At 39.2% G+C, this 23,506-nt stretch overlaps 1 protein-coding gene across 1 annotated transcript in view; it reads left to right on the top strand.

Annotated features, from left to right (window-relative positions):
• Positions 1-8,458, top strand: part of THEM4 (thioesterase superfamily member 4) — a 59,035-nt gene extending 50,577 nt beyond the window's left edge. The window contains exons 5-6 of the mRNA XM_063106573.1: positions 3,904-4,028; positions 8,108-8,458. Of these exons, the coding sequence (XP_062962643.1) occupies positions 3,904-4,028; positions 8,108-8,148 (166 nt within the window). The 3' untranslated portion in view covers positions 8,149-8,458. The remainder of the gene's footprint in view (positions 1-3,903; positions 4,029-8,107) is intronic.
• The last annotated feature ends 15,048 nt before the right edge of the window (positions 8,459-23,506 follow it).

Genomic DNA, 23,506 nt, shown 5'->3' with positions numbered 1-23,506 from the left:
TATGGAGGTTCCTCAAACAATTGCAGATAGATCTGCCATATGACCCAGCTATCCCACTGCTGGGAATATACCCAGAGGAATGGAAATCATCAAGTCGAAGGTATACCTGTTCCCCAATGTTCATCGCAGCACTCTTTACAATAGCCAAGAGTTGGAACCAGCCCAAATGTCCATCATCGGATGAGTGGATATGGAAAATGTGGTATATCTACACAATGGAATACTACTCAGCTATAAAAACGAATGAAATACTGCCATTTGCAACAGCATGGATGGACCCTGAGAGAATTATATTAAGTGCAACAAGTCAGGCACAGAAAGAGAAATACCACATGTTCTCACTTATTGGTGGGAGCTAAAAATAAATAAATAAATTCACACACACACACACACACACACACACACACACACACACAAACAAACCGGGGGGGGGGGGGGTAAGAAGATATAACAACCACAACTACTTGAAGTTGATATGACAAGCAAACAGAAAGGACATTGTTGGGGGAGGCGGGGAGGGAGAAGGGAGGGAGGGAGGTTTTGGTGATGGGGAGCAATAATCAGCCACAATGTATATCGACAAAATAAAATTAAATTAAATTAAATTAAATTTTAAAAAAGTAGCAAGCTAAGATAGCACAAAAAAATGATAAATTGGCAAAAGGTATTATTAGGGATAGAGAAGGCAACTTCATAATAATAAAAGATTCAGTTCAATAGCAGATAATAACAATTCTAAATCAGTATGTACCTAATAAAATAACTTCAAAGTATATAAACAAGGGGCCGGCCCGTGGCTCACTTAGGAGAGTGTGGTGCTGATAACACCAAGGCCACGGGTTCGGATCCCTATATAGGGATGGCCGGTTAGCTCACTTGGGAGAGCGTGGTGCTGACAACACCAAGCCAAGGGTTAAGATCCCCTTACCGGTCATCTTTAAAAAAAAAAAAAAAAAGTATATAAACAAAATTGATAGAATCATAGGCAGAAATTGACTAATCCACCTTCATAGTAGGAGATTCCAACACACTGTTGATTATGGATAGATCAAGCAGACAAAAAAATTAGAAAACAGAAGATTTAAACACCATAAGAATAACAAGTATGATTTATTGGACATATGTAGAACCCTATATTCAGTAATTAGAGAAAAATACACTTTCTTCCCAAGCACACATTTACAAAAATTGATCCTGTATTGGTTCAAAAATAAAATCTCAATAAGTTTTAAAGAATCATAATCTTACAGGCCAAGTTCTCTGGCTGCATTAAATTAGAAGTCAAAAACAAGAGAATTTGGAGGTGGGGGGGAGGGGGGAGAAGGAGGGAGGTCAGGGATTAATTAGGTGGGGGACATGGGGAATAATCACAATTTGTGGTAGTGGGCATGCTGATAGTATTGATCTGGCCATCACATCTTGAGCACAAGTGGTGACAGCTTTGTACCCCATGAATATACATAACCAATAAAAAAAAATAATAAAAAAATAATTTTTAAAAAATCTCTAGTAAATTGCCATAACACTAGCTACTTTAACAACTCCTACATTTTACTACCTTAAGCCAGTAGATGTTTTTTGTTTTCATATAGTCGTGTGTGGTTATCCTGGTCAGTGGACTTACCCGCATGAAGTGATTCAGAGGCCAGAGCACCTTCCCAAGTATGGCTCCTCTAGCCTCTTAGGATCTCAGTGTCTTCTGTATTCAACTACTCAGGCTTTCTAAACCTTTTATTGTCTATTTTGATAATGTATTTTTCTGAAATGTTTTCCATTTTGTCTAAGTTTTCAAATGCACTGACATGAAGTTATTCACTCAATTTTTTAAAATTTCAGCTAAATCTGTAGTTATGTCCTTTTTGGCCCCAATAGTATTTATTTGTGCTCTTTCTCATTTTTTTTGATATATCTTGCCAGAGATTAGGCTTTTCAAAAAGCCTTTCTGTTGTGTATATATGTTTTCCCTCTTATTTTTAGATTTTGCTTTTATTGTTATCACCTTTCTACCACTAATACAAGTCAAATTAAGTTGTGCAGGAAAACCGAATGATCTAAAGCATTTTTTTATGCTAACTAAATTAATCTGTGCCTAAATATTAGTTACATTTAGAAAATTGTACTCTATAAACATGGTTGTTACATTATTTTGTATTTTCTGAGATCCTTTCTTTTAGCTTCTTTTCTAATCAAGGACTTTCTGTTGCAAGGTATAGAATTCTTAACTCACACTAGCTTAAGCAAAAAAGAGAACATATTGGCTTGTATAGTTGAGAAGTCCGGTGGGGCGGGGTGCAGATGTTCAACAGTGCCATCAGGAATCTCAGCCACGTTTTCTCTGGGTCTGTTTCATCTCATGTAGCCTTTCCCAATGTGTGGCACAGTGACCACCAGAGAGGCCTGTATCTGGTAAACCTAGCATCCCCAGCAGAAAAAGAACCCAGTGTAAGGGCTCCAGCACAAGTTCCAGGATTTACTGTTTCAGCCTGTACCCACCCCAACAACTAGTCACTGTGGGGAGGGCGGGGGAGTCGACTGTCAACTCCAGTCGACCTACATGGGCTAAGAATGGGGGAGAGGCAGTTCCCCAGAGCAAGGGGTGTATGAGTGTGTGAGAGAATGAGGTGAGGGGTAGGGGATAGATAAGTGAAGGGAGTAATATTAGGGAGATGCTGGGCAGACAACACCTAATGTCTCCTGGGTCTTAATAAATCTTGAATTGGCTTAACAAAGGAGCCAAGCTTGGCTGTTCATTGAGGGGTTCAGGAAAAGCTAATGGGAATGGGAGTATTAAAATGTTATAGGAGGAGGGCTGACCGGTTAGCTCACTTAGTTAGAGCACTGTGATGGTAACACCGAGCACCAAGGTCAAGAGTCTGGATCCCTGTGTCGGCCAGCACCAAAAAAAAAGAGGTTATAGGAGGGGCTGGCCAGTTAGCTCAGTTGGTTTGAGCATGGTGCTGATAACACCAAGGTCCAGGGTTTGATCCCTATACCGACCAGCTATCAAAAAAAAAGCAGGGGTGTGGGGGTGTTAGAGGAGGGAACACTACGCAGAGGGATAATCACAGTTCCTTCATCCACATGGTGGTACTGGTACCATAGGAGCACAAATACCCCATACTCTACCTTATGTTTCTGCCAACTGAAATTTCACCTTTAAAGAGATATCTTTTTTATTATGGTACTATAGCTCCAGGATTCCCAAAGGTGACTGTAGCTACTAGTCACATATAGCTATTTAAATTTAAATATAAATTATTTAAAATTAAATAAATATAAAGATTCAGTTTCTCATTTACACTAGCCACATTTCAAGTGCTCAGTAGCCACATGTGGCTACCATATTGGACAGCTCAGATGTGGAACATTTGTATCATCACAGAAAGTTCTTGTGTGGGACAGCACTGGCTTAGAACAGTAAGCTGTTACGAGTAATTTGTTGCTATTAGGTGTCTTTCTAGTGACAGATATTATAAGGTGAATTGGGTGAGAAATTTTGATTATGACAGAAGAAATAAGAGAAGTAGACTGGGACCATCCCATGGCCCCATTTTCACTTCTTTAAAGGATTTCAGCTCCCTTCAGACTTTTCTCTGAATCTCCAGATGGGACAGTCTCTGCCATCACAGAGCAAGAATCCCTAGTGATCTCTTTGAACCAAGCCAAGAAGGGTAGTCTGGGACCATATGTCTAAGAGCCACCCAAGAGCAATGGTGGTTAGAGAAAGGGGGCTCAAGAGGCTGTTGGTGTCAGAACCCTTAAGGAACATTTTGTCTAAGGCACTTAGTGCCCCCTGGCATCAGGTGTCGTCAGTTTCCACCCCTTGTCGTGCACTTGATCATCTTTCAATGTTACATAACTCTGATAAAAACTGAATTTTTTCTTTTCTTTTTTCTTCTGCAGACCCATCCCCCTTTGTTCTACTGTTGTGCTAAATAGCCAACTTGATAAAGTTGAAGGAAGGAAATTTTTTGTTTCCTGTAATATTCATAGTGTTGATGGGAAGATACTGTACTCAGAGACAGCAGGTAAGAAGCTGCCACTTTCTCTTTGGTTGGGTTTGGTTGGGTTTTTGTTTTTGTTTGGGGTTTTTGGGGGGTGTTGTTTTGTTTGTTTGCTTGGTTTTGTAACCCACACATGCCCAGAAATTCTTAATTGTCCATCATGCAAAGAACAAGTTAATAGTATTCTTATATATTGCTAGTAAAGGGCTATTTGCAAATATCTATCAAAATTACAAAGTTATGTCCCTTTTGACCCACTTCCAGGACTTGATCTCACAGGTGTACTAACGTAGAAATTACAGTATATTGCGTTGCTATAGGATTTCAGTTATGTGTTACACATGAACGTTGTTTGCAATAGCAACAGATTGGCAAAACATAGATATCCATCAGTGGAAGACTGGTTAAAGTACAGTTCATCAATAAACTATATTATGTGAGTGTTCCATAAAAAATATTGTGATGCCATAATTAAGAATAAAGAAACTGTTTGATACAGAGCTCTCTTGCTAACATATACTGAATGAAAAACTACAAGATGCAGGACAGTGAATATAGTATGTTATCATTAATGTAAAAAAAGTAGAGATGTTTTTCCCATTCTCTTCCTTTTCCTCCTCTTTCCTTTTTACCCTTTCTTCCTTCCTGAATAATTTATTCCTAAAGCCATCAGGTGGAGTTAGGCATGGTAGGCTCAGGGATGAGGTGAGGCCCCAGGGGAGGAGTGATTACAGTGGCCCAGCACAGGATGACGGAGGCTGGAAGGTAAGGAAGGTGTCCGATGGAGATTGGCATGGGTGTCCGAGCCCATGCCGGGTGTGGGTAGCGTCATACAAGTTGGCAGCAGTTATGGGAGCCAGGTACTTACTGTCAGAGAAGAGGGTTACAGATAGGGAAAGGGAAAATAGAATGAACCCTATGTAGTTGGATGGGAACTGGGGATACTGGACATGTAAGTTTTCCCAGTCTTTTGCTCTTACAAATAATTATATTGAGTAACTTCAGAAATTGTCGTTTTGCACACATTTTGGCAAGTTACTCACCAGTTGTTTGTGGGAAATATATCTTTGTACCAGTCTTGTTACTGAGCACACAGGTCTGGCTGCCTGCCCCCTTTCAAAAACAAACCATTCAAAAGTCAAATGCTGGGGAAAATGGAAGCCAGCTTTTATTCAGGAATACCGGTGACCTGAGGAGAGATGTTAGGCTGACCCATCTCTCCAGTAAACCTGAAGGAGAATGGCCAGACTAAAGCCATCTCAAAGACTAGGATATACCGAGGGGTTTTTAAAGAGGCAGGTTGAAGGAATGGGACGTGGGAAATGAAAAGCAGGAGGGAGGGGGATGTGCAAGAGGCCAGGTGCAAATTCTCGCCAAGGCTCTGTCTGATTTCTGATCCCATCATTGATGTTATCTCAGAATCTGGGTAGTACATGCAAGCCTGCAGCTTCAGGCTGGCTGGAAAACAGCTTTACATTTATGTAAATAATGTCTTGCCCCATAATCAAGGTTTAAAATATCAAATAACCAGTGGAAAAGAAGGAACTCAGAAAAATGCATGCCAAGAAAAAACTGTCCTTTTAAAATTTGCCTACAGGCCATGCAGTTTTAGATCCCAACATGGCTTCAGTTCTGCTCATTCCAACAGTCTCACAATTTTTCTTTAAGCTTGAAATTAATTCAAAATAAAAAGTAATAAATGGGAGGGAGGGGAAAATACATATTATACACATAATGTGTATATTACACATAATACTATGTGCATAGACTATTTCAGGAAGTCACACATATGACTTGTTACTTACCTCTGGGAAGTGGACTGGGAAGATTGGGAGGGAGCTTCCACTGTATACCCTCTTGTATCTTTTGAAAGTGGTTATATGAATGGATTACCAGGAGAAGTGCTAGGTTTCATGGAGCCCAAAGCTTATACAATTTAAAAAGCCCAAGTTAAGAAAAGGAATACAAAGTTAGATACAAAAATGAAAATGTATTTAAAATGAGCAAAGAAATTACAGCATACCGCTTCTGTCTTGGAAATGCAGGTCCCTTCCTTCTGAGATCCCTATAGGCAATTTGCCAGAAATTTTACCTTAAAAATGCTGCCTGCTCACACCCTGGAGCACTGTGCAACTCCTAGCTCTCCCAGGGCCTCTGAAAGTGAGGGGTCCTTGAATCCTTAACTTCATTAGCTACAGATTTAGACAAGTTAGGTTACATATCCAGTGGTTTTTGTTTTTATTCTTCTCTATTTTAATGGACCTCAGATGCACAGGTTTGAATTAGTCATAATCCTTGAGTTAGTACACATCATCACTGGTACATGAATAGTCATTTTTTGTTTATTCATTCACTAATAGATTTATTTTTTAAATTTAATAATAAACACGTACACGAGGACATACCATCAAACAAAAACCAGAATCTTAGTAATATTTTATCCCTGCCAACTTACTATTCTCATCTCATCCTCCTACTTAGAGATGATTCTGATCTAGAATTCTGTATTTTTCATTCCTTTGTACCTTTTTATTTTTTAAAGTTTTATCAAGAATACATGTATACCTAAGGAATATATTGTTTAGTTGTTTGTTTTTTACTTTGTAGAAAAGAGATTGTGATATATGTGCTTTTCTGGGACTTGATTTTTTTTTTCACTCAGCTTTGTTACTGTAGCTTGCTCATTTTTACTGCTGTTTAATATTCCATGTGTGATTATGCTGTGATGACTTTATCTCTTCTGATAAAGTGCCTCTACCTATTATGAATAGGGCTGCTGTGAACATTCTTGTTCATGTCTCCCTGTGGTATAATATGGTCAAGAGCTTGGCACATAGGAGCAGAATTTCTGGGTTGTAGGATATGTGAGTGTTCACCTTTACAGAGGAATGCCAAATTGTTTTCTAAAGCTGTATCAAATTACACTCCTGCCAGCAATATCTGAGATTCTTTTGATACCTATCTTTTCTACTTATTGGTAAAGTCAGATTTCTTGATTTTTGCCAATCTAATGGTTATAAAATGGTATTTCAGTGTGCTCCTGATTTGCGTTTCCCTGATTACCTATGGGGTTGAGTATCTCTTCATATGTTTAGTGACCATATTTGTTTCCCATTCTGGGAAATTCCTGTTTGTTCAGTTCATTTTTCTATTTTTCTCATTTCTTACTGATTTATAAGAGTTCCTTATATTTTTAAATTTTTTTCTTTTTTTCTTTTATTTTTTTCATTGCATGTTTGTGGGGTACAGTTTATTATTTCAATATGTGCATATATTTATATATTTTATATTAGACTAATCCTTTTGTTGGATATATAAGTTGCACATATCTCTTTCTAGTGTGTAATTTGTCTTTTATTTGCTTTAATGTATCTTTTTTATGAACAGAAGTTTTGTGTTAATGTAGTTGCATTTATTAGATTTTTCCCTGTATAGTTAATGCTTTTTGTGTCTTAATTTGTTTCCCTCGTAAGTATCAGCTGTTTGCAGAAATGATGGATAAGAGGAGCACGACAGATATCAAGAATAGTTTGAATCCACCGTCAATTTAAGAACTCCATTCCAGGCTGTAGTTTGTTCTTCCTGTCTCTCTTAAACCTTTCAATATCATAAAAGTACCAGATGGCTCAGTTGTAATTTTACTGATTTTTTCATTTCCCTATTTCTTTTTCTTTTTTTTTTTAAAGATGAACGGTAAGGGGATCTTAACCCTTGACTTGTGTTGTCAGCACCAAGCTCACCCAGTGAGCTAACCGGCCATCCCTATATGGGATCCGAACCCGTGGCCTTGGTGTTATCAGCACCACGCTCTCCCGAGTGAGCCACGGGCCGGCCCCTTCATTTCCCTATTTCTAATAGAAGTGGTAATGAACCATGAAATGGCCAAGTGGTAGAGGACCTGGTTACCCAGAGGGAGGTAATACAGTATTGTGATAGTCAAAAGTTGATTCTTAATTTGGCTGAAAAATGAAATGGGCAGATAGACCGACGATACAAATATGAATCTAAACACTTTCTTTTGTGTATGTCTTTCTACTTAGAGTGGTCCCACCAGATTGTAGTCAGTGGACTTATAATCATCTTCTGTTATTTTGTTTGTTTAGGCTTATTTATAAAGCTGGATCCTGATAAACGTTTGAAATAAAAGAGCGTCTGGTGAATTCCACACCATTCTGCATAAGGTTCTCCTTCGTACAGAAGAAGCAGTTGTCCCCACACATGCTCTGCTCACCCACTGCTGAATACCCCGTAGGGGAGAAGCCTGCTAACACTGCCCTTCCTGAACAGTCTTCTACATATCAGTCCAGGAGTTCAGTTTCCTCTTTCTAACCTTTTTAACACAGAAATGCTGCCTATGAGGGAGAGTATCAGTAGGTCTTTTTGTCTCCTTAGCATAAGTGTCTGGTTCTCCTGAGATGTTTTATTGTTTATTAAAACATAATTGATTATATGTATTTTTGGGATACAGTGTTGACTATCATTACTTGTATATGATAAAGCAATGATTAAATCATTATTAGCATATTCATTATTACAAATCATAATTATTCTTTGTGCCGCTTACCCAATTTCTCCCTAATCCCCCTCTCCCTCCCCCTTTCCCACCTCTCTCCTGAGATTTGAATGGGCTCCTTAAAGTTGCACAAGCATGAAGTCTGCCCCACTGCAGGCTGAAGAAAAAATTTGTATTGAAACTTTTACTGCAAACTTGGAAATGCTAGAAAACCAAATGAAGGAATAAATATGTGGGGGGTGGGGAGAGGTGTGCATGCTGGTGTGTGTATATACACACATTGTTACAAAGTTACAAAGCTAGCTTTGTTGTGGCTGAACAAACAAATCTTTTTGGCCAGAGTAGGACACACACCTAGTTCCTACAGGAATGAATACCTCAAATCTGTTGCCTGGGATTCAAGGGATTAAACCACTGTACCATTTTTAACAGAGGCTGTGCTATTGTGTCTTACCAATAGCATAGTTTATCATCACTAGAAGGAGTCTGTATTAGTTTCTTAGGGCTGCTGTAACAAATTACCACAAATTGAGTGGATTAAACCAACAAAAATTCATTAATCTCATGGTTCTGGAGACCAGAGTCCAAACTCAAGGTGTCCACAAGGCTGTGCTCCCTGAAGGTGCCAGGGAAGAAACTTCCATGCCTCTGTCCTGGCTTCTGTAGCCTTGAGCTTCCCTTGGCTTGTAGACACTTCACTCCAATCCTCTGTCTTCACATGGCCTTCTCTCTGTGTGTCTTTACATCATCTTCCCTCTGTACATATCTTTCTCTGTGTCCAAATTGTCCCTTTTTATGAGGACACCAGTCATATTGGTAGTGATGCTGGAGGAGAGGGTCTGGGAGGTCAGATAGTTGCCCTTAACCCATCCTGTCTTACCAGGTTCTTGACTCGCCACAGGAAAGAATTCAAGAGCAGAGTCACAGTAGAAGATGAAAACAGGTTTAATATAACAGATAAGAGATACAGACTTCACAGAGAGAGTGTGGCATAGCTCCAGGGATTGAGCAGGGCCCCCACCAAGTTTAATACAGAAGTAAGAAATACACACTTAAAGTTTAGTACAGAGTGCAGGCTGTCTCAAAAGAGTGAGCAGACACATGCTAAAAGTAAGCTTAACACAAAAGTAAAGCATACATATGCACCTCAGCCACTGAAGTATGGGTTTGCCCCAGGAAAGTGAGTAACAACCCTATCTTCTGCTGGGATTTGGTTTTTATAGTTTTGTTATCTAATGCACATTCCTGCTATCTAATGAATATTCTATTAAGGGGGTGGTTCCCTGTTATGTACCAGTCTTGCACATACTCAGTTGGTCTCTTTTTAGAGCATGTTCATTGGTTAAATCCTGTCACATGCACTGAACATATTGAAGAATGTTCTGCGCTCTTTAGCACCTCTAATGGAAGGTCATTCAAAAATAATTTCCCTTCCACTGAGCATGCTCAGTCACTGGGGTCATATAAGCCTATAAAAATTCCTTTTACTGAGCATGCTCAGCTACTAGATTTGCATAAGTCCGCCCCTTGTGGTCTCAATCTCCCCATATTGGTGCTGAAAATAGGTCCAACAAGCTACAGTAACTCTCCTTTAAGGGAGAAGCCTGAGACCTTGGGGAGTGGCTTGAAACCCAGAGGTGTGTCCTAAAACCCAAACCAGGGAAACTGAGCACTTCCTATCTCGGTAGGGTGTACTTGAATGACCTCATTTTAACTTGATTACCTCTGCGGGGTCCTGAAGCATGGAGTGGGGACCCGACCCTCCTCCCACAACGAGGCACACCACCAATGCCACCACCAACTAGGTAAGGAGCATGCCAAAAACATCGCCTCCATGTGGGTGGCCCACCACAGCCACCATAATAACCACGGCTGCTGTGAAAATGGCTAGATGCCACAACCACCATACAGATGGTCCACCAGCCACTGGAGTGCATTGACACAAGGAGAGTCACCAGCAGAGACCAAAAGAAGAGGATGTCTCTCTCCACAAAGCACATTCCAGAGTGACAGAAGAAGCATCTGCTCTACAATAATATTGGGAGAACTGCACACACCTCTCAGCATTGGACAGATCGTCTAGGCAACAAATCAACCATTACTCTTTCAGAAGGAAGGAGAGAAGAAATCTAGGGTGACTAGAGGTGGGAGTGGGGCAGGAGAAGAGGTTGGGGGAGAGTGAACAAGGGACATAAAGAATAAGTACAATTTGTAACAATATATATATGCTAGTAATATTGATTTGATCAACATATGTCATTATTGAATCCCAAAAATATGTATAATCAATTATGATTCAATAAAAATGTAAAAAATAATAATAATAATAATTGACTACCTCTGTAAAGACTCTGTTTTCAAATAAGGTCACATAATGTGGTACTGGAGATTAGGACTTCAACATACCTTTTTTGGGTGGACACAATTCAACCCATAAAAGAGCTTCACACAAAAGTAAAAATTAATTAGGAGACTAATGTTCTGGAAAACATATTCTGCTTCCTAATGCAGGCAGTGGATTATTTAGGATTTAGTTTCTTGCCTTCCTTTACCCTTATGGAAAGTTTAAGCCGAATCATATGAAACCGCCATTTTTGAAGGTTGGAATGGTCAGATATTGATAATTTTCTATGGCTCAACCTAATAAATTAGGGATAGCCTTGTGGTACCCTACCTAGTCATCCTTCCACAACCAGAAGATCAGCTGGAGTCCTCCACTGACCCTGGGATGGCCAAGCCAGAGGAAGACCCAAGTCCTCAAAGTTCTGTCTCTAATGCCCACTGAGTTCCCAAACTGCGAGAAATGGCCCAGCAGATGGGGAAGGAGGGGACACTACAGAGGGGAAGCTGGCAGTTCCTTCTCCCTGGAAACTCTGATGGAGCTTGGGAAAGTGCTCGGGAGGTGGCTGGGCTCACAGCTCTGCATTTTACATGTCTGGCACAGCTTTATTCCCAGTCTTCCTTCCAGCTAATTCTGAAACTTCAGAGACAGTGAGCCCTTATAACAACTGTATTTCACAGCTTGCTTTTCGTGGAAATCAGCCATGTCAAAAAATGTGAAGCTGAAAGAATGAGCCAGCACTGCTGTCTAGTTTCACTTAACTAGGAGAAAGGAAAATTAGGCAGTGAAGGGACTTCGCTCTCATCACTCAGTTTATCTGAACAGGCTGTCAAAACTGACCTCCACCCAAGGCAGAGGAACCTAACTGAAAGAATGCCAAATGACCAGTTTTTCTTCTTCCATTGAGTATGCCATACCTCCCTTCCTGTCCACTTTTTCTCCCCCTTTCAATTTTTTCTGTCCACTTTTATAGTTTTAGTTCTCACACTGGTTTGGTCATGTCCAGGGTACATTGCAGCATGAGTGAGACTGCACAAGATCAACCAAGAGAAAAGCTCAGTGGCTGTTAACACAGTTTCCCATAGCCAATGAGGACAAATGTGGGCTACACCAAGCCTTTATCGGGTTGTATTTTGACAAATATGTAAGATGGCGAAAGGTAGCTGAACAGTCAGAAAGGAGGGAGGTGCAATCAGAATCGCTGCCAGCTCCACTCCATCACTGGCCTGCTGTGTGACACTGGGTGGTAAACAACATTGTGAATGAAGATTAGAAATTGATGCCAGTTAGTGCTAAAATCCTTGAACTGTTAGTGCAAACATAATTAGGCAGTGAGTTTTGGCTCTTACCCCCAGGTTTCTAAATGTTTCTAAATGCCTAAAAAGATAGTCATGTACAGAAATACATTGTTGGAAGAATAAAACATAAGTTTTTTTTCTGTAATGGGAAGGTTGAATGAAACACAAGGAAGTTGAGAAAAACCTTTTGTTCTGTATTTAAGGAAGGTCATGTCCCCCATATTCCTATATTTCCCATCCCATTACCTTCTCAGGACCCTTGACTTACCTCCTTGAGGCCAAATTACTGTTCTCCTTAATAACTGGCCATCATGAACCCTAGCCAAACACATGTTTTTCAATGCCAAGTATATAATATTGTCTATGGTGGAGACAACAAAGCAGTCTCTTTTGAATTTAGGTCACTAAAAATAAGTCATGGATTTTATGTCTCAGAGAGGTTTAAAATTTCTTTTAAAAGTATTCTTGGTCTGGCTCTACTATGACTGGTTCAGAATTACAGAATTGGTTTATTTCTCATCTTAATTATAGATTTAAATTTTAGTGGGCTGCAGACAAAGATACAGGGAAAAATCAAAATTTACAGACCAATGTCTCTTATGAATATAGATGCAGAAATCCTCAACAAGATCCTAGCAATCCCATCCAACAAAACATTGAAAAGATATATACTATGACCAAGTGGGATTTTTCTCAGAAATCCTCTAGTGGTTTAACATAAAGTCAATCGATGTAATACACCTCATTAATAGATCAAATGAATAAAGGCACATGATCATCTCAATTGATGCAGAAAAGGCATTTGACAAAATCCAACACCCTTTCATGACAAAAGCACTCAGAAAACTAGGAATAGAAGAGAACTTCCTAAACATGATCTGTGAAAAATTCACAGCTAGTATCAAACTCAATGGTGAAAGAGTGAAAGCTTCCCCTCCAAGATGAGGAAAAAGACAAGGATTCCCACTTTCACCACTGCTATTCAACATAGTACTAGGAGTCCTAATCAGAGAAATTAAGCAAGAAAATGAAGTCGAAAGCATGAAAATTGGAAAAGAAGTAAAATTAGCTCTATGTTCAGATGATATGTCTACACAGGTAGAGAAAATCCCCCAAAATTAACAAAACTAATAGAGCTAATAAACGAATTCAGCAAAGTCACAGGGTACAAAACTTCATAAAAATTAAAAACTTTTGTGTTTCAAAGGACATTATCAATAAAGTGATAAAAGTCTACAGAAAGGGGAAAATATTTGCAAATCATATCTGATAAGGCTTTAGTATTCAGAATATATAAAGAATTCTTACAACTCAACAACAAAAAGACAATCCAATTTAGAAGTGGGTAAAGGACTTGAATAGACATTTCTCCAAAGAAGATATGTAAATGGCCCACAAACCCATGAAAAGATGCTCAACGTCACTAATCATTAGAGAAATGCAAGTCAAAACCACAATGAAATAACACTTCACACCCACTAAGATGGCTATAATTAAAAAAAAAAAAAAAAGATAAATATTAGGATGTAGAAAAATAAGAGCCCTTATGCACTGCTGGGTGAATATAAAATGGTGCAGCTGCTATGGAAAACAATTTGGCAGTTCTTCAAAAAGTTAAACATAGAAATACCCTGTTAACACCAAAGTCAAGGTTTCAGATCCCTGTACTGGCCAGCTGCCAAAAAAAAAAAAAAATATATATATATATATATATATATATATATATATATATATATATGACCCAGCCATTCCATTCCTACATATAAATCCAAGAGAAATGAAACATACATCCACATAGAAACTTGTACACTAATGTTTATAGCAGCATTATTCGTAATAGCCAAATGTGGAAATGACACAAATGTCCATTAATGGCTGAAAACATAAACAAATTGTGAGGTATATACACACACACACACAAACACACACACACACACCCCATGGAATATTATTCAGCCATGAAAAGAAATGAAATAATGATACATGCTCTGACTTGAATGAACCTCAAAAATGCTATGCTAAGAAGGCAATATTCAGAATAAGCAAGTCCATAGAGACAAAGTGGATCCGGGGTTGCCAGGGGACGGGGTTCAGGGGGTGTGGGCTGTTGGCCAGGGTTGGGTTCTGTGCTCGTCCAAGGAGGCACATAAGCCATGGTTTATAGCCTCTGGCTACTGAGAGAGTTCACTAACTGTAGGTCCTTTCTCTGGTAGCTCCTTATCCTGCCCAGACTGCCTCAAAGGAATTCCTCTGGTCGCCTCTGATCTGTTAGCGTTTGTCGCAATGAAAGAATGCTGAAGCTTGAGCTTTGTAGATAGACGACTGGGCTCGAGACCTGGCTAGGTGCCTTTGGGCTAGTTAGGGAGCCTCTGAGCGCCCCTGTTTCCTCACCTGTGAAATGGAGGTATAATATTAGTCCCCATTTCCTAAGATTGTCATGGGGATGAAATGAGTAAATGAACGTAAAATGCTCAGAAGCATACATTTTAAGTACATGTTTATGTGTTTACTGTCATTGTCTCTATTGTCTCTGCCCACACTGGTTTGGAGCCAGGTCATTATCATCTTGAACCCACAAGGTACACAGAAATGTGCTATGTTAAATGTATGGAGCTTAAATATTAAATAAGCATACCTGTAGTCAAGGAATGTATAAGCTAAGGGAGGAGATGAGCTCCACATGTGATCAACAGAGAAGTGCCTAGTGAGTAAAAACTTCAAAGCATTTTTCCAAGAAATGTAGCCACTTCTTATTGACTTATCTTCCCCTCCCCCCTTTTCTGTCTCCAGTAGTGGGAACTTGTCAGACAGGCAGAGGGACTAGTGCAGCCGAGTCACACTTCTTTCCACCCCTTCACACACACATACCATTTAACTCATCGTATGTAGAGCCTAGAGGGTCACTGAAGAGGTGGAGGGGGATAATTCGCACAAGTATCCTGGGGTCTTTCTAAGAGGGATCCCGAGATTCAAAGTTTTTCAAACGGATCTGGAAATCGCTAGGCAGCATGGGGGAGGTGCAGTGGGAGGGGGGAGGGCAGAAAAAGGCAGGAGCAGTGGACAAGAGTTGGAAGGGGAAGGGTCTGTAGAGTTGGGGCCTTGACATGGCTGGACTCCAAAATGGGCCCCATTCAGCCCTGAATGTCAGAATCTGCCTGCAAGGAAGCGGCCACATGTATGACCACAGCTGAAAGACTGTGTCAGTCTGTTGGGCATCACAGCAGTTAGAACCCAGGCTCACCCTGTGGGAGTACCCAGAGGTGAGCCTCACTCTTGAGAGAGAAACTTCCTGTTCTTACCCCATCCCTAGAAAGCAGCAGTGGATCTCATCACGAAAGCAGAGGTGTGCCTGGGTGGCCACACCAATGGAGGAAAGACAGGCTAGGAGGGGGATGTGCCTCAGTCACCTCAGGGAACCCTTGGAGACATAGCAGAGGTGACAGCAGCACCAGCCTCAAGGACTGAGTCGCCCAGTAGCCCTCCCACCCTGTTGTCCATTAGGAACTATGACTACCCCCTTGGTCCTAGGTGGCTTCTGGCTTCTTGGACTTCCCACTGGAGGACAGAAGAAGGACCCCTGGGGCAGAGTAAGATATGACTCACTGCCTGCCTACACAGGGTAGGAATGACTTTGCAGCTCACTTATCAAACTTGGGGCACCTTCTGTTAGACCAGCATTCACACCTGAATAGAAGATGCACAATTACACAGGCCGTTAATGAAAATAAGAATCCATGCTGGCTCTCCTGGGGCCACATGCCAAGCCTTGAGCTGTGGCAGTTCACTCCTCCTGTAATCCCTCTCACGCACTCAGCCTTACCCTTCCAGAGCAAGGCCGTCTAGCCAAGTGCAGAAGAGAGGTGTAAAGAAGAGGGGCAAAAACTGAGGAATGTCAACTTCCAGGTAGAGTAATTTACAGTGACCTTAAAGGGCCTTTTTTATGAGTATATGTGCAATTGACTTAATGCAAGGCTTTCACCCTACTCAGGTGAAAAGCAGTGCTACAGGAGACCTACAGAGGCTATTTATGAAGAGGATGTATCCATTCCTGAGTGAAATGAAGATGAATTGGGTCATAATGCTTCTCTTCAGTGGTTCTAGCATACTGCAGTACCAGTAATTAACTGTGAAAAAAAAAAGATAGCTATTACTTAAAATGACAATTTGTTAGGCATTGTGTAAACGTTGTCTGTGTCACCTATTTTGCTTCTTAGATACTATTTATCAAAATCACACAGCCACCCTGTGAAGTAGGTACTCTTATTATTCCCACTTTACAGATGCATAAGCTGAGACAAACCTGGAATTTGCATCTGGGTCCTCCTGAGCCCAGATCCGAAGCTTCCAACGGTGGGATTTACTATGTCCTTGTGATTACAAACTCAGCACGGAAGTGTGTAAAAGCATGATGGAGTAAGTAGAAAGACATCCTGGAGAAGGCAGAAGTAGAATGGACATTTCTTTTATCACTGCACTTAAGACTCAAGTTTTCAAACCTGAATTTTGAAAAAATTTATATTTCATAAAGATTGATACTTTGATCAAGAAATTGATAAGGTCTTGATCTCAAGGCAAGTTTTGATAGTGGTATGTCATTAGTTCCATTTTAGGATCAGACAAAGAAACCTCTGAAATAATAACAGTAACAAGTAAACAAAAATATAAAGAACCAAGAGTAGATATAGAGTTGTAGTAAATTGTGTTTAATTGCTTATTTATTTATTTTTTGTTTTATCATTACACAATGTAAACATTTTTTGTGGCCTTTTACCAATTTCTCCCTAACTGCCCTCCCCTTTCCCCTTTCCCACCTCTGGTGGCTTCAATTTCATTATTTTATATCCTTTTTGAAAGTTCAAGAAACTATTCTGATTCTTGTATCTTTCTTTCTTTTTTTTTTTTTTTTCCAGTTCCCACTTGTGAGTGAGGACATATAGTAATTCTCTTTTTACACCTGGCTTATTTCACTTAACATAATTTTCTCTGAGTTCAGCCATGTTGCCACGAATAGAAGAATTCCATTCCTTTTTATGGCAGTATAGTATTCCATTGTGTATGTATACCACATTTTCTTTATCCAGCTGTCCATCAACCAACATTTAGGTTGGTTCCAGCTCTTGGCTACTCTAAATAGAGCTGCAATAAACATGGGAGTGCAGGTATCCTTTCAACTCAATGATTTCCATTCCTTTGGGTATATACCCAAAAGTGGGATTGCTGGATCATGTGTCAGTTATATCTGTAGTTGTCTGAGGAACCTCCATACTGCCTTCTAGAATGGCTATACTAATATACAGTCCCACCAACAGTGTAGGAGGGTTCTCCTTTCTCCACCAGCATTTATTGTTCTGTCTTTTTGATACTGGCCAGTCTAACTGTCATGAGATGATATCTCAGTGTGGTTTTGGTTTCCATTTCCCTGATGCTAAGTGAGGTTGAGTGTTTTTTTGTTTTGTTTTGTTTTTTCATGTATCTGTTGGCCATTTGTATATCTTCATTTGAGAAACATCTATTCAGCTCCTTTGCCCATATTTTTTAATCAGGTTACTTGGTTTTGACTGTTCAGTTGTTTGAATTCCGTGTGTATTCTAGATATTAATCCCTTGTTGGATACATAGTTTGCAAGTATGTTCTCCCATTCTGTAGGTTGTCTTTTCACTCTATTAACTGTTTCTTTTGCTGTGCAGAAGCTTTTTAGTTTGGTATAATCCCATTTGTTTATTTTTTCTTTTGTTGCCTGGGCTTTTGGGGTCTTGTTCATAAAGTCTTTGCCCACTCCTACTTCCTGAGTGTTTCTCCTATGTTTTCTTTTAGTAGTTTTGTACTGTTGGGTCTCATATATGTCTTTAATCCATTTTGAGTTGATTTTGGTATATGGCAAGAAGTACAGATCTAGTTCCATTCTTCTACATATGGATGTCCAGTTTTCCCAGCACCACTTATTGAAGAGGCAGTCTTTTCCCCAATGTATGCTCCTGTTGCTCTTGTCAAATATCAGTTGGCTATAAGTATGTAGGTTGATTGCTGGGTTCTCTATTCTGTTCCATTGGTCTGAGTGCCTGTTTTTATGCTAGTACCATGCTGTTTCAGTTACTATAGCTTTATAGTATAATTTGAAGTCAGGTAATATAATGCCTCTAGCTTTATTTATTTATTTTGCTCAGGATTGCTATGGCTATTCGGGGTCTTATGTTGTTTCACATGAATGTTAGGATTGTTTTTTCTATTTCTGTGAAGAATGTCATTGGTATTTTTGATGAGGATTGCATTTAATCTGTAGATCACTTTGGTTAGAATGGACATTCTCACAGTGTCAACTCTTCCAATCCAAGAGTATGGAATGTCTTTTAATCTTTTTGTGTCCTCTTTAATTTCTTTCAGCAGTGATTTGTAGTTCTCATTGTAGAGATCTTTCACCTCCTTGGTTAAATTGATTCCTAGGTATTTTATTTTTTTGGTGACTATTGTAAATGGGCTTGCTTTCTTGAGTTCTTCTTCTGCTAGTTTGTAGTTGGAGTATAAAAATGCTACTGATTTTTGCATGTTGATTTTGTATCCTGCAACTCTACTGAAATCATTTATCAGCTCTAAGAGTTTTTTGGTAGAGTCTTTAGGTTTTTCTATATATAGGATCATGTTGTCTGCAAACAGGGACAGTTTGACTTCATCTTTTTCGATCTGGATGTGCTTTATTTCTTTCTCTTGTCTGATTGCTGTGGCTAGTACTATCAATACTATGTTAAATAGGAGTGGCAAGAGTGGGCATCCTTGTCTTCTTCCCATTCTTAAGGAAAAAGCCCATTCAGGATGATATTAGCAGTGGGTTTGTCATACATGGCTATTACTGTGTTAAGATACTTTCCTTCTATACCTAATTTGCTAAGAGTCTTTATATTGAAAGGATGTTGAATTATGTCAAATGCTTTTTCTGCATCTATTGAGATAATCATATGGTTTTTGTCCTTGATTTTGTTGATGTGGCATATCACATTTATTGACTTGTGTATGTTGAACCATCCTTGCATCCCTGAGAAAAATCCCACTTGATCATGGAGTATAATAATTTTTTTGATGTGTTGCTGTATTCTGATTGCTAATATTTTGTTGAGGATTTTTGCATCTATGTTCATCAGAGATATTGGCCTGTAGTTTTCTTTATTTGTTGTTTTATCTTTGTCTGTTTTTGGTATCAGAGTGATGCTGGCCTCATAGAATGAGCTTGGAAGAATGGCATCTGTTTCAATTTTTTGGAATAATTTGAAGAAAATTGGTATTAATTCCTCTTTAAAGGTCTGGTCAAATTCAACAGTAAACCTATGCAGTCCTGGGTTTTTCTTTGTTGGGAGACTGCTGATTATTGCTTCTATCTCATTGCCTATTATTGGTCTGTTTAAATTTTCTATTTCTTCTTATTTTAGTCTTGGTAGTTTGTATGTGTCCAGAAATTTATCCATTTCCTCCAGGTTTTCAAATTTGTTGGCATATAGTTGTTTCTAATAGTCTCTAATGATTCTTTGTATTTCTGTGGTATTGTTTGTAATGTCTCCTTTTTCATTTCTGACTTTTGTTATTCACATCTTTTCTCTTCTTTTTTTAGTTAGTCTAGCTAATAGTTTGCCTATTTTGTTATCTTCTCAAAAAAAACAACTTTTTGTTTCATTGATCTTTTGTATCATTTTGGGAGTCTCTATTTCACTGAGTTCTGCTCTGATCTTAATCATTTCTTTCTGTCTACTTTTGGGGTTGGATTGTTCTTGTTTTTCTGCTTCTTTAAGGGGTAACATTAGGTTGTTTATTTGAAATTTTTCTGTTCCTTTGATGTAAGCATTTATTGCAATAAACTTCCCTCTTAGTACTGTTTTTGCAGTATGCCACAGGTTTTGGTATGTTATGTCTTTATTTTCATTAGTTTCAAGAAATTTTTTGATTTCCTGTTTAATTTCTTCTTGGACCCATAGGTCCTTCAGGAGCATGTTGTTTAATTTCCATGTACTTGTACAGTTTCCTGAGTTTCACTTGTTATTATCAATTTTTAAAAATTTGTTGAGACTTGATTTGTGACTTAACACGTGATCTATACGAGAGAATGTTCTATGTGCTGATGAGAAGAATGTATATTTTGTAGTTGTTGGATGGAATGTTCTGTAGATTCTGCCAGGTCCAATTGGTCTAAAGTATAATGTAAATCCTGTGTTTCTCTGTCAATTTGTTGCCTAGATGATTACCTAGAGAGACTGGTGTTCAGGTCCCTTACTGTTAACATATTGGGGTCTATCTCTTTCTTTAGGCCTAACAGTGTTTGCTTTATATGTCTGGGTGCTCCAATGTTAGGTGCTTTATATTTATGGTTGTTATGGCTTCTTGCTGGATAGATCCTTTTATCATTATATAGTGGCTTCTTTGTCTCTTTTTATAGTTTTTGGTTTAAAGTCTATTTTATCTGATATAAGAATAGCTATTCTTGCCCATTTTGGTTTCCATTTGCATGGTATATTTATTTCCATCTCTTCACTGAGTGTGTCTTTTACAGGTGAGGTAAGTCTCTTGGAGACAGCATTTAGTAGGATCTAACTTTTTAATCCAATCAGTCAATCTGTGTCTTTTGAGTGGAGAGTTTAATCCATTTACATTTAGGGTTGTTATTGAAAGGTATTGTCTTACTCCTGGCATTTTATCAATTTTTGTTGAGATGTTTTAAATATCTTTTGTTCCTTTCTTCCCCTCTTATTGTTTGTCTTTGATGTTTGTTGGTTTTTTGAGGTGGTAAGATTTAGTTTCTTTCTCTTATTCATTGGCATTTTTATTCTTCCAGTGGGTTTTGTTCTTTCTTGTGTATTTGTGGTACTGATTATCACTTTTCCAATTCTGGATGCAGGACTCCCCTTGAAGATTTCTTGCAGGGCTGGTCGTGTGGAGGTGAACTACTGCAGTTTTTATTTGTCTGGAAAATACACTATTTCTCTCTTGTTTCTGAAAGATAGCCTTGCTGGGTATAATATTCGTGGCTGGCAGTTTTTTTCTTTTAGTACTTTGAATACATCATCCCATTTTCTTTTGGTCTGTAGAGTTTTTATTGAGAAGTCTGCTATTAGTCTGATAGGGGGTCCCTTATAGGTGACTTGATGCTTTTTTCTTGCTGCTTCTAGGCTTCTCTCTTTGTCTTTGAGCTTTGCCAGTTTGACGATAATGTGTCTCAGAGATGATCTTTTTGGGTTGAATCTGTTTGGGGATCCTTGAGCCTCCTGAATCTGAAGGTCCATGTCTCTCCCTATACCTTGGAAGTGTTCTGTTATTATTTCATTGAATAAATGTTCAATGCCTTTTCCTTTCTCTTACCCTTCTGGATAACCTATGATTCAAATGTTTGTGCACTTAAAGTTGTCTGTTTAGGGCCGAGCCCATGGCGCACTCGGGAGAGTGCGGCGCTGGGAGTGCAGCGACGCTCCCGCTGCGGGTTCAGATCCTATATAGGAATGGCCGGTGCACTCACCGGCTGAGTACCGGTCACAAAAAAAAGACAAAAAAAAAAAAAATTTGTCTGTTTAGCTCTCTTAGATTTTTTTCATTTTTTTTAAAAATTATTTTTTCCTTTTTTTTGTCTGCCTGGGTTATTTCTAAAAGACTGTCTTTGAGATTAGAAATTCTTTCTTCTGCTTGCCCTAGACTACTGCTTAAGCTCTCAGTTATGGTTTTTATTTTGTTGAAAGAATCTTTCACTTCCATGAGTTCTGTTACAATTTTTTAAGGTATTAATTTCTTTGTAAATTACCTCCTTCATATCCTGGATTTTTTTTTTTTTTTTTCTCATTTCATTATGTTGTCTAGCTGAGTCTTCTCGTATCTCATTGAGATTCCTTAAGATTGTTGCTTGGAATTCCTTTTCAATCATTTCAAAGTTTTCCTGCTTTTGTATTTGAGATATTATTTGAGTATTTGAAAGGTATTTTAAAGGTTTTTGGGAATTACCATATTCTTTTGGTGGCATCATGTTTTCTTGGATTTTCACATTTCTAGTATTTCTGCATTGACATCTGGTCATCTGTTAGAACAGTTGCTTCTTCTGTTACTCTGGAGTTGGCTTTGAGGAGAAAGACATCCTCTTCGTTTTCCAGTCTTTGATGGTGACTCTGTTTTTGTCAATGCAGTTGAGTGACCGGCAGGCCACCTGCACAGTGGCTGTGGCTGCTACCTTGGCAATGAGCCACTTTTGCAGCAGCCATGGCTGTGGCGGTGGCTGTGGTGGACCACTTGTGCACAAGTGATGTTTTCAGTGTGTTTCTGCCTTCTTCCAGGTGGTGGAGGCTGCCCATGGCTCCTGCCTCGGCTCCTATTAAATCTGTGGTGTGCTGACTCTGTGTACCTCTCTTAACTTCTTTCTGCTTGACATAAAATTTTAGGGCAAGTCAGGTTGGGAATCCACAGAGGTGATCCTGAAAGCATCCTGGGTTCTGGAGTGCTCTGATACACACACCCCAAGCCAGAGCCCCATGCTCCTGCTCACACACACAGCATTGCTCACACCTCTCTTGGGTTTTGTATCCACTCACATATATGTTCTTTTTTTTTTTTTTTTTTTTTTTTTTAGTTTTATTTTGTCGATATACATTGTGGCTGATTGTTGCTCCCCATCACCAAAACCTCCCTCCCTTCTCCCTCCCCCCCTCCCCCCCAAAAATGTCCTTTCTGTTTGCTTGTCGTATCAACTTCAAGTAGTTGTGATTGTTATATCCTCTCCCCCCCCCCCGGTTTTTTTTTTTTTTGTGTGTGTGTGTGTGTGTGTGTGTGTGTGAATTTATATATTAATTTTTAGCTCCCACCAATAAGTGAGAACATGTGGTATTTCTCTTTCTGTGTCTGACTTGTTTCAATTAATATAATTCTCTCAAGGTCCATCCATGTTGTTGCAAATGGCAGTATTTCATTCGTTTTTATAGCTGAGTAGTATTCCATTGTGTAGATGTACCACATTTTCCGTATCCACTCATCTGATGATGGGCATTTGGGCTGGTTCCAACTCTTGGCTATTGTAAAGAGTGCTGCGATGAACATTGGGGAACAGGTATACCTTCAACTTGATGATTTCCATTCCTCTGGGTATATTCCCAACAGTGGGATAGCTGGGTCGTATGGTAGATCTATCTGCAATTGTTTGAGGAACCTCCATACCATTTTCCATAGAGGCTGCACCATTTTGCAGTCCCACCAACAATGTATGAGAGTTCCTTTTTCTCCGCAGCCTCGCCAGCATTTATCGTTCATAGTCTTTTGGATTTTAGCCATCCTAACTGGGGTGAGATGGTATCTCAATGTGGTTTTGATTTGCATTTCCCGGATGCTGAGTGATGTTGAG

Source organism: Cynocephalus volans, chromosome 8, assembly GCF_027409185.1.
Source record: "Cynocephalus volans isolate mCynVol1 chromosome 8, mCynVol1.pri, whole genome shotgun sequence".
In the NCBI taxonomy this organism is placed as follows: domain Eukaryota; kingdom Metazoa; phylum Chordata; class Mammalia; order Dermoptera; family Cynocephalidae; genus Cynocephalus; species Cynocephalus volans.
This window is presented reverse-complemented; position numbering and strand designations above follow the sequence as displayed.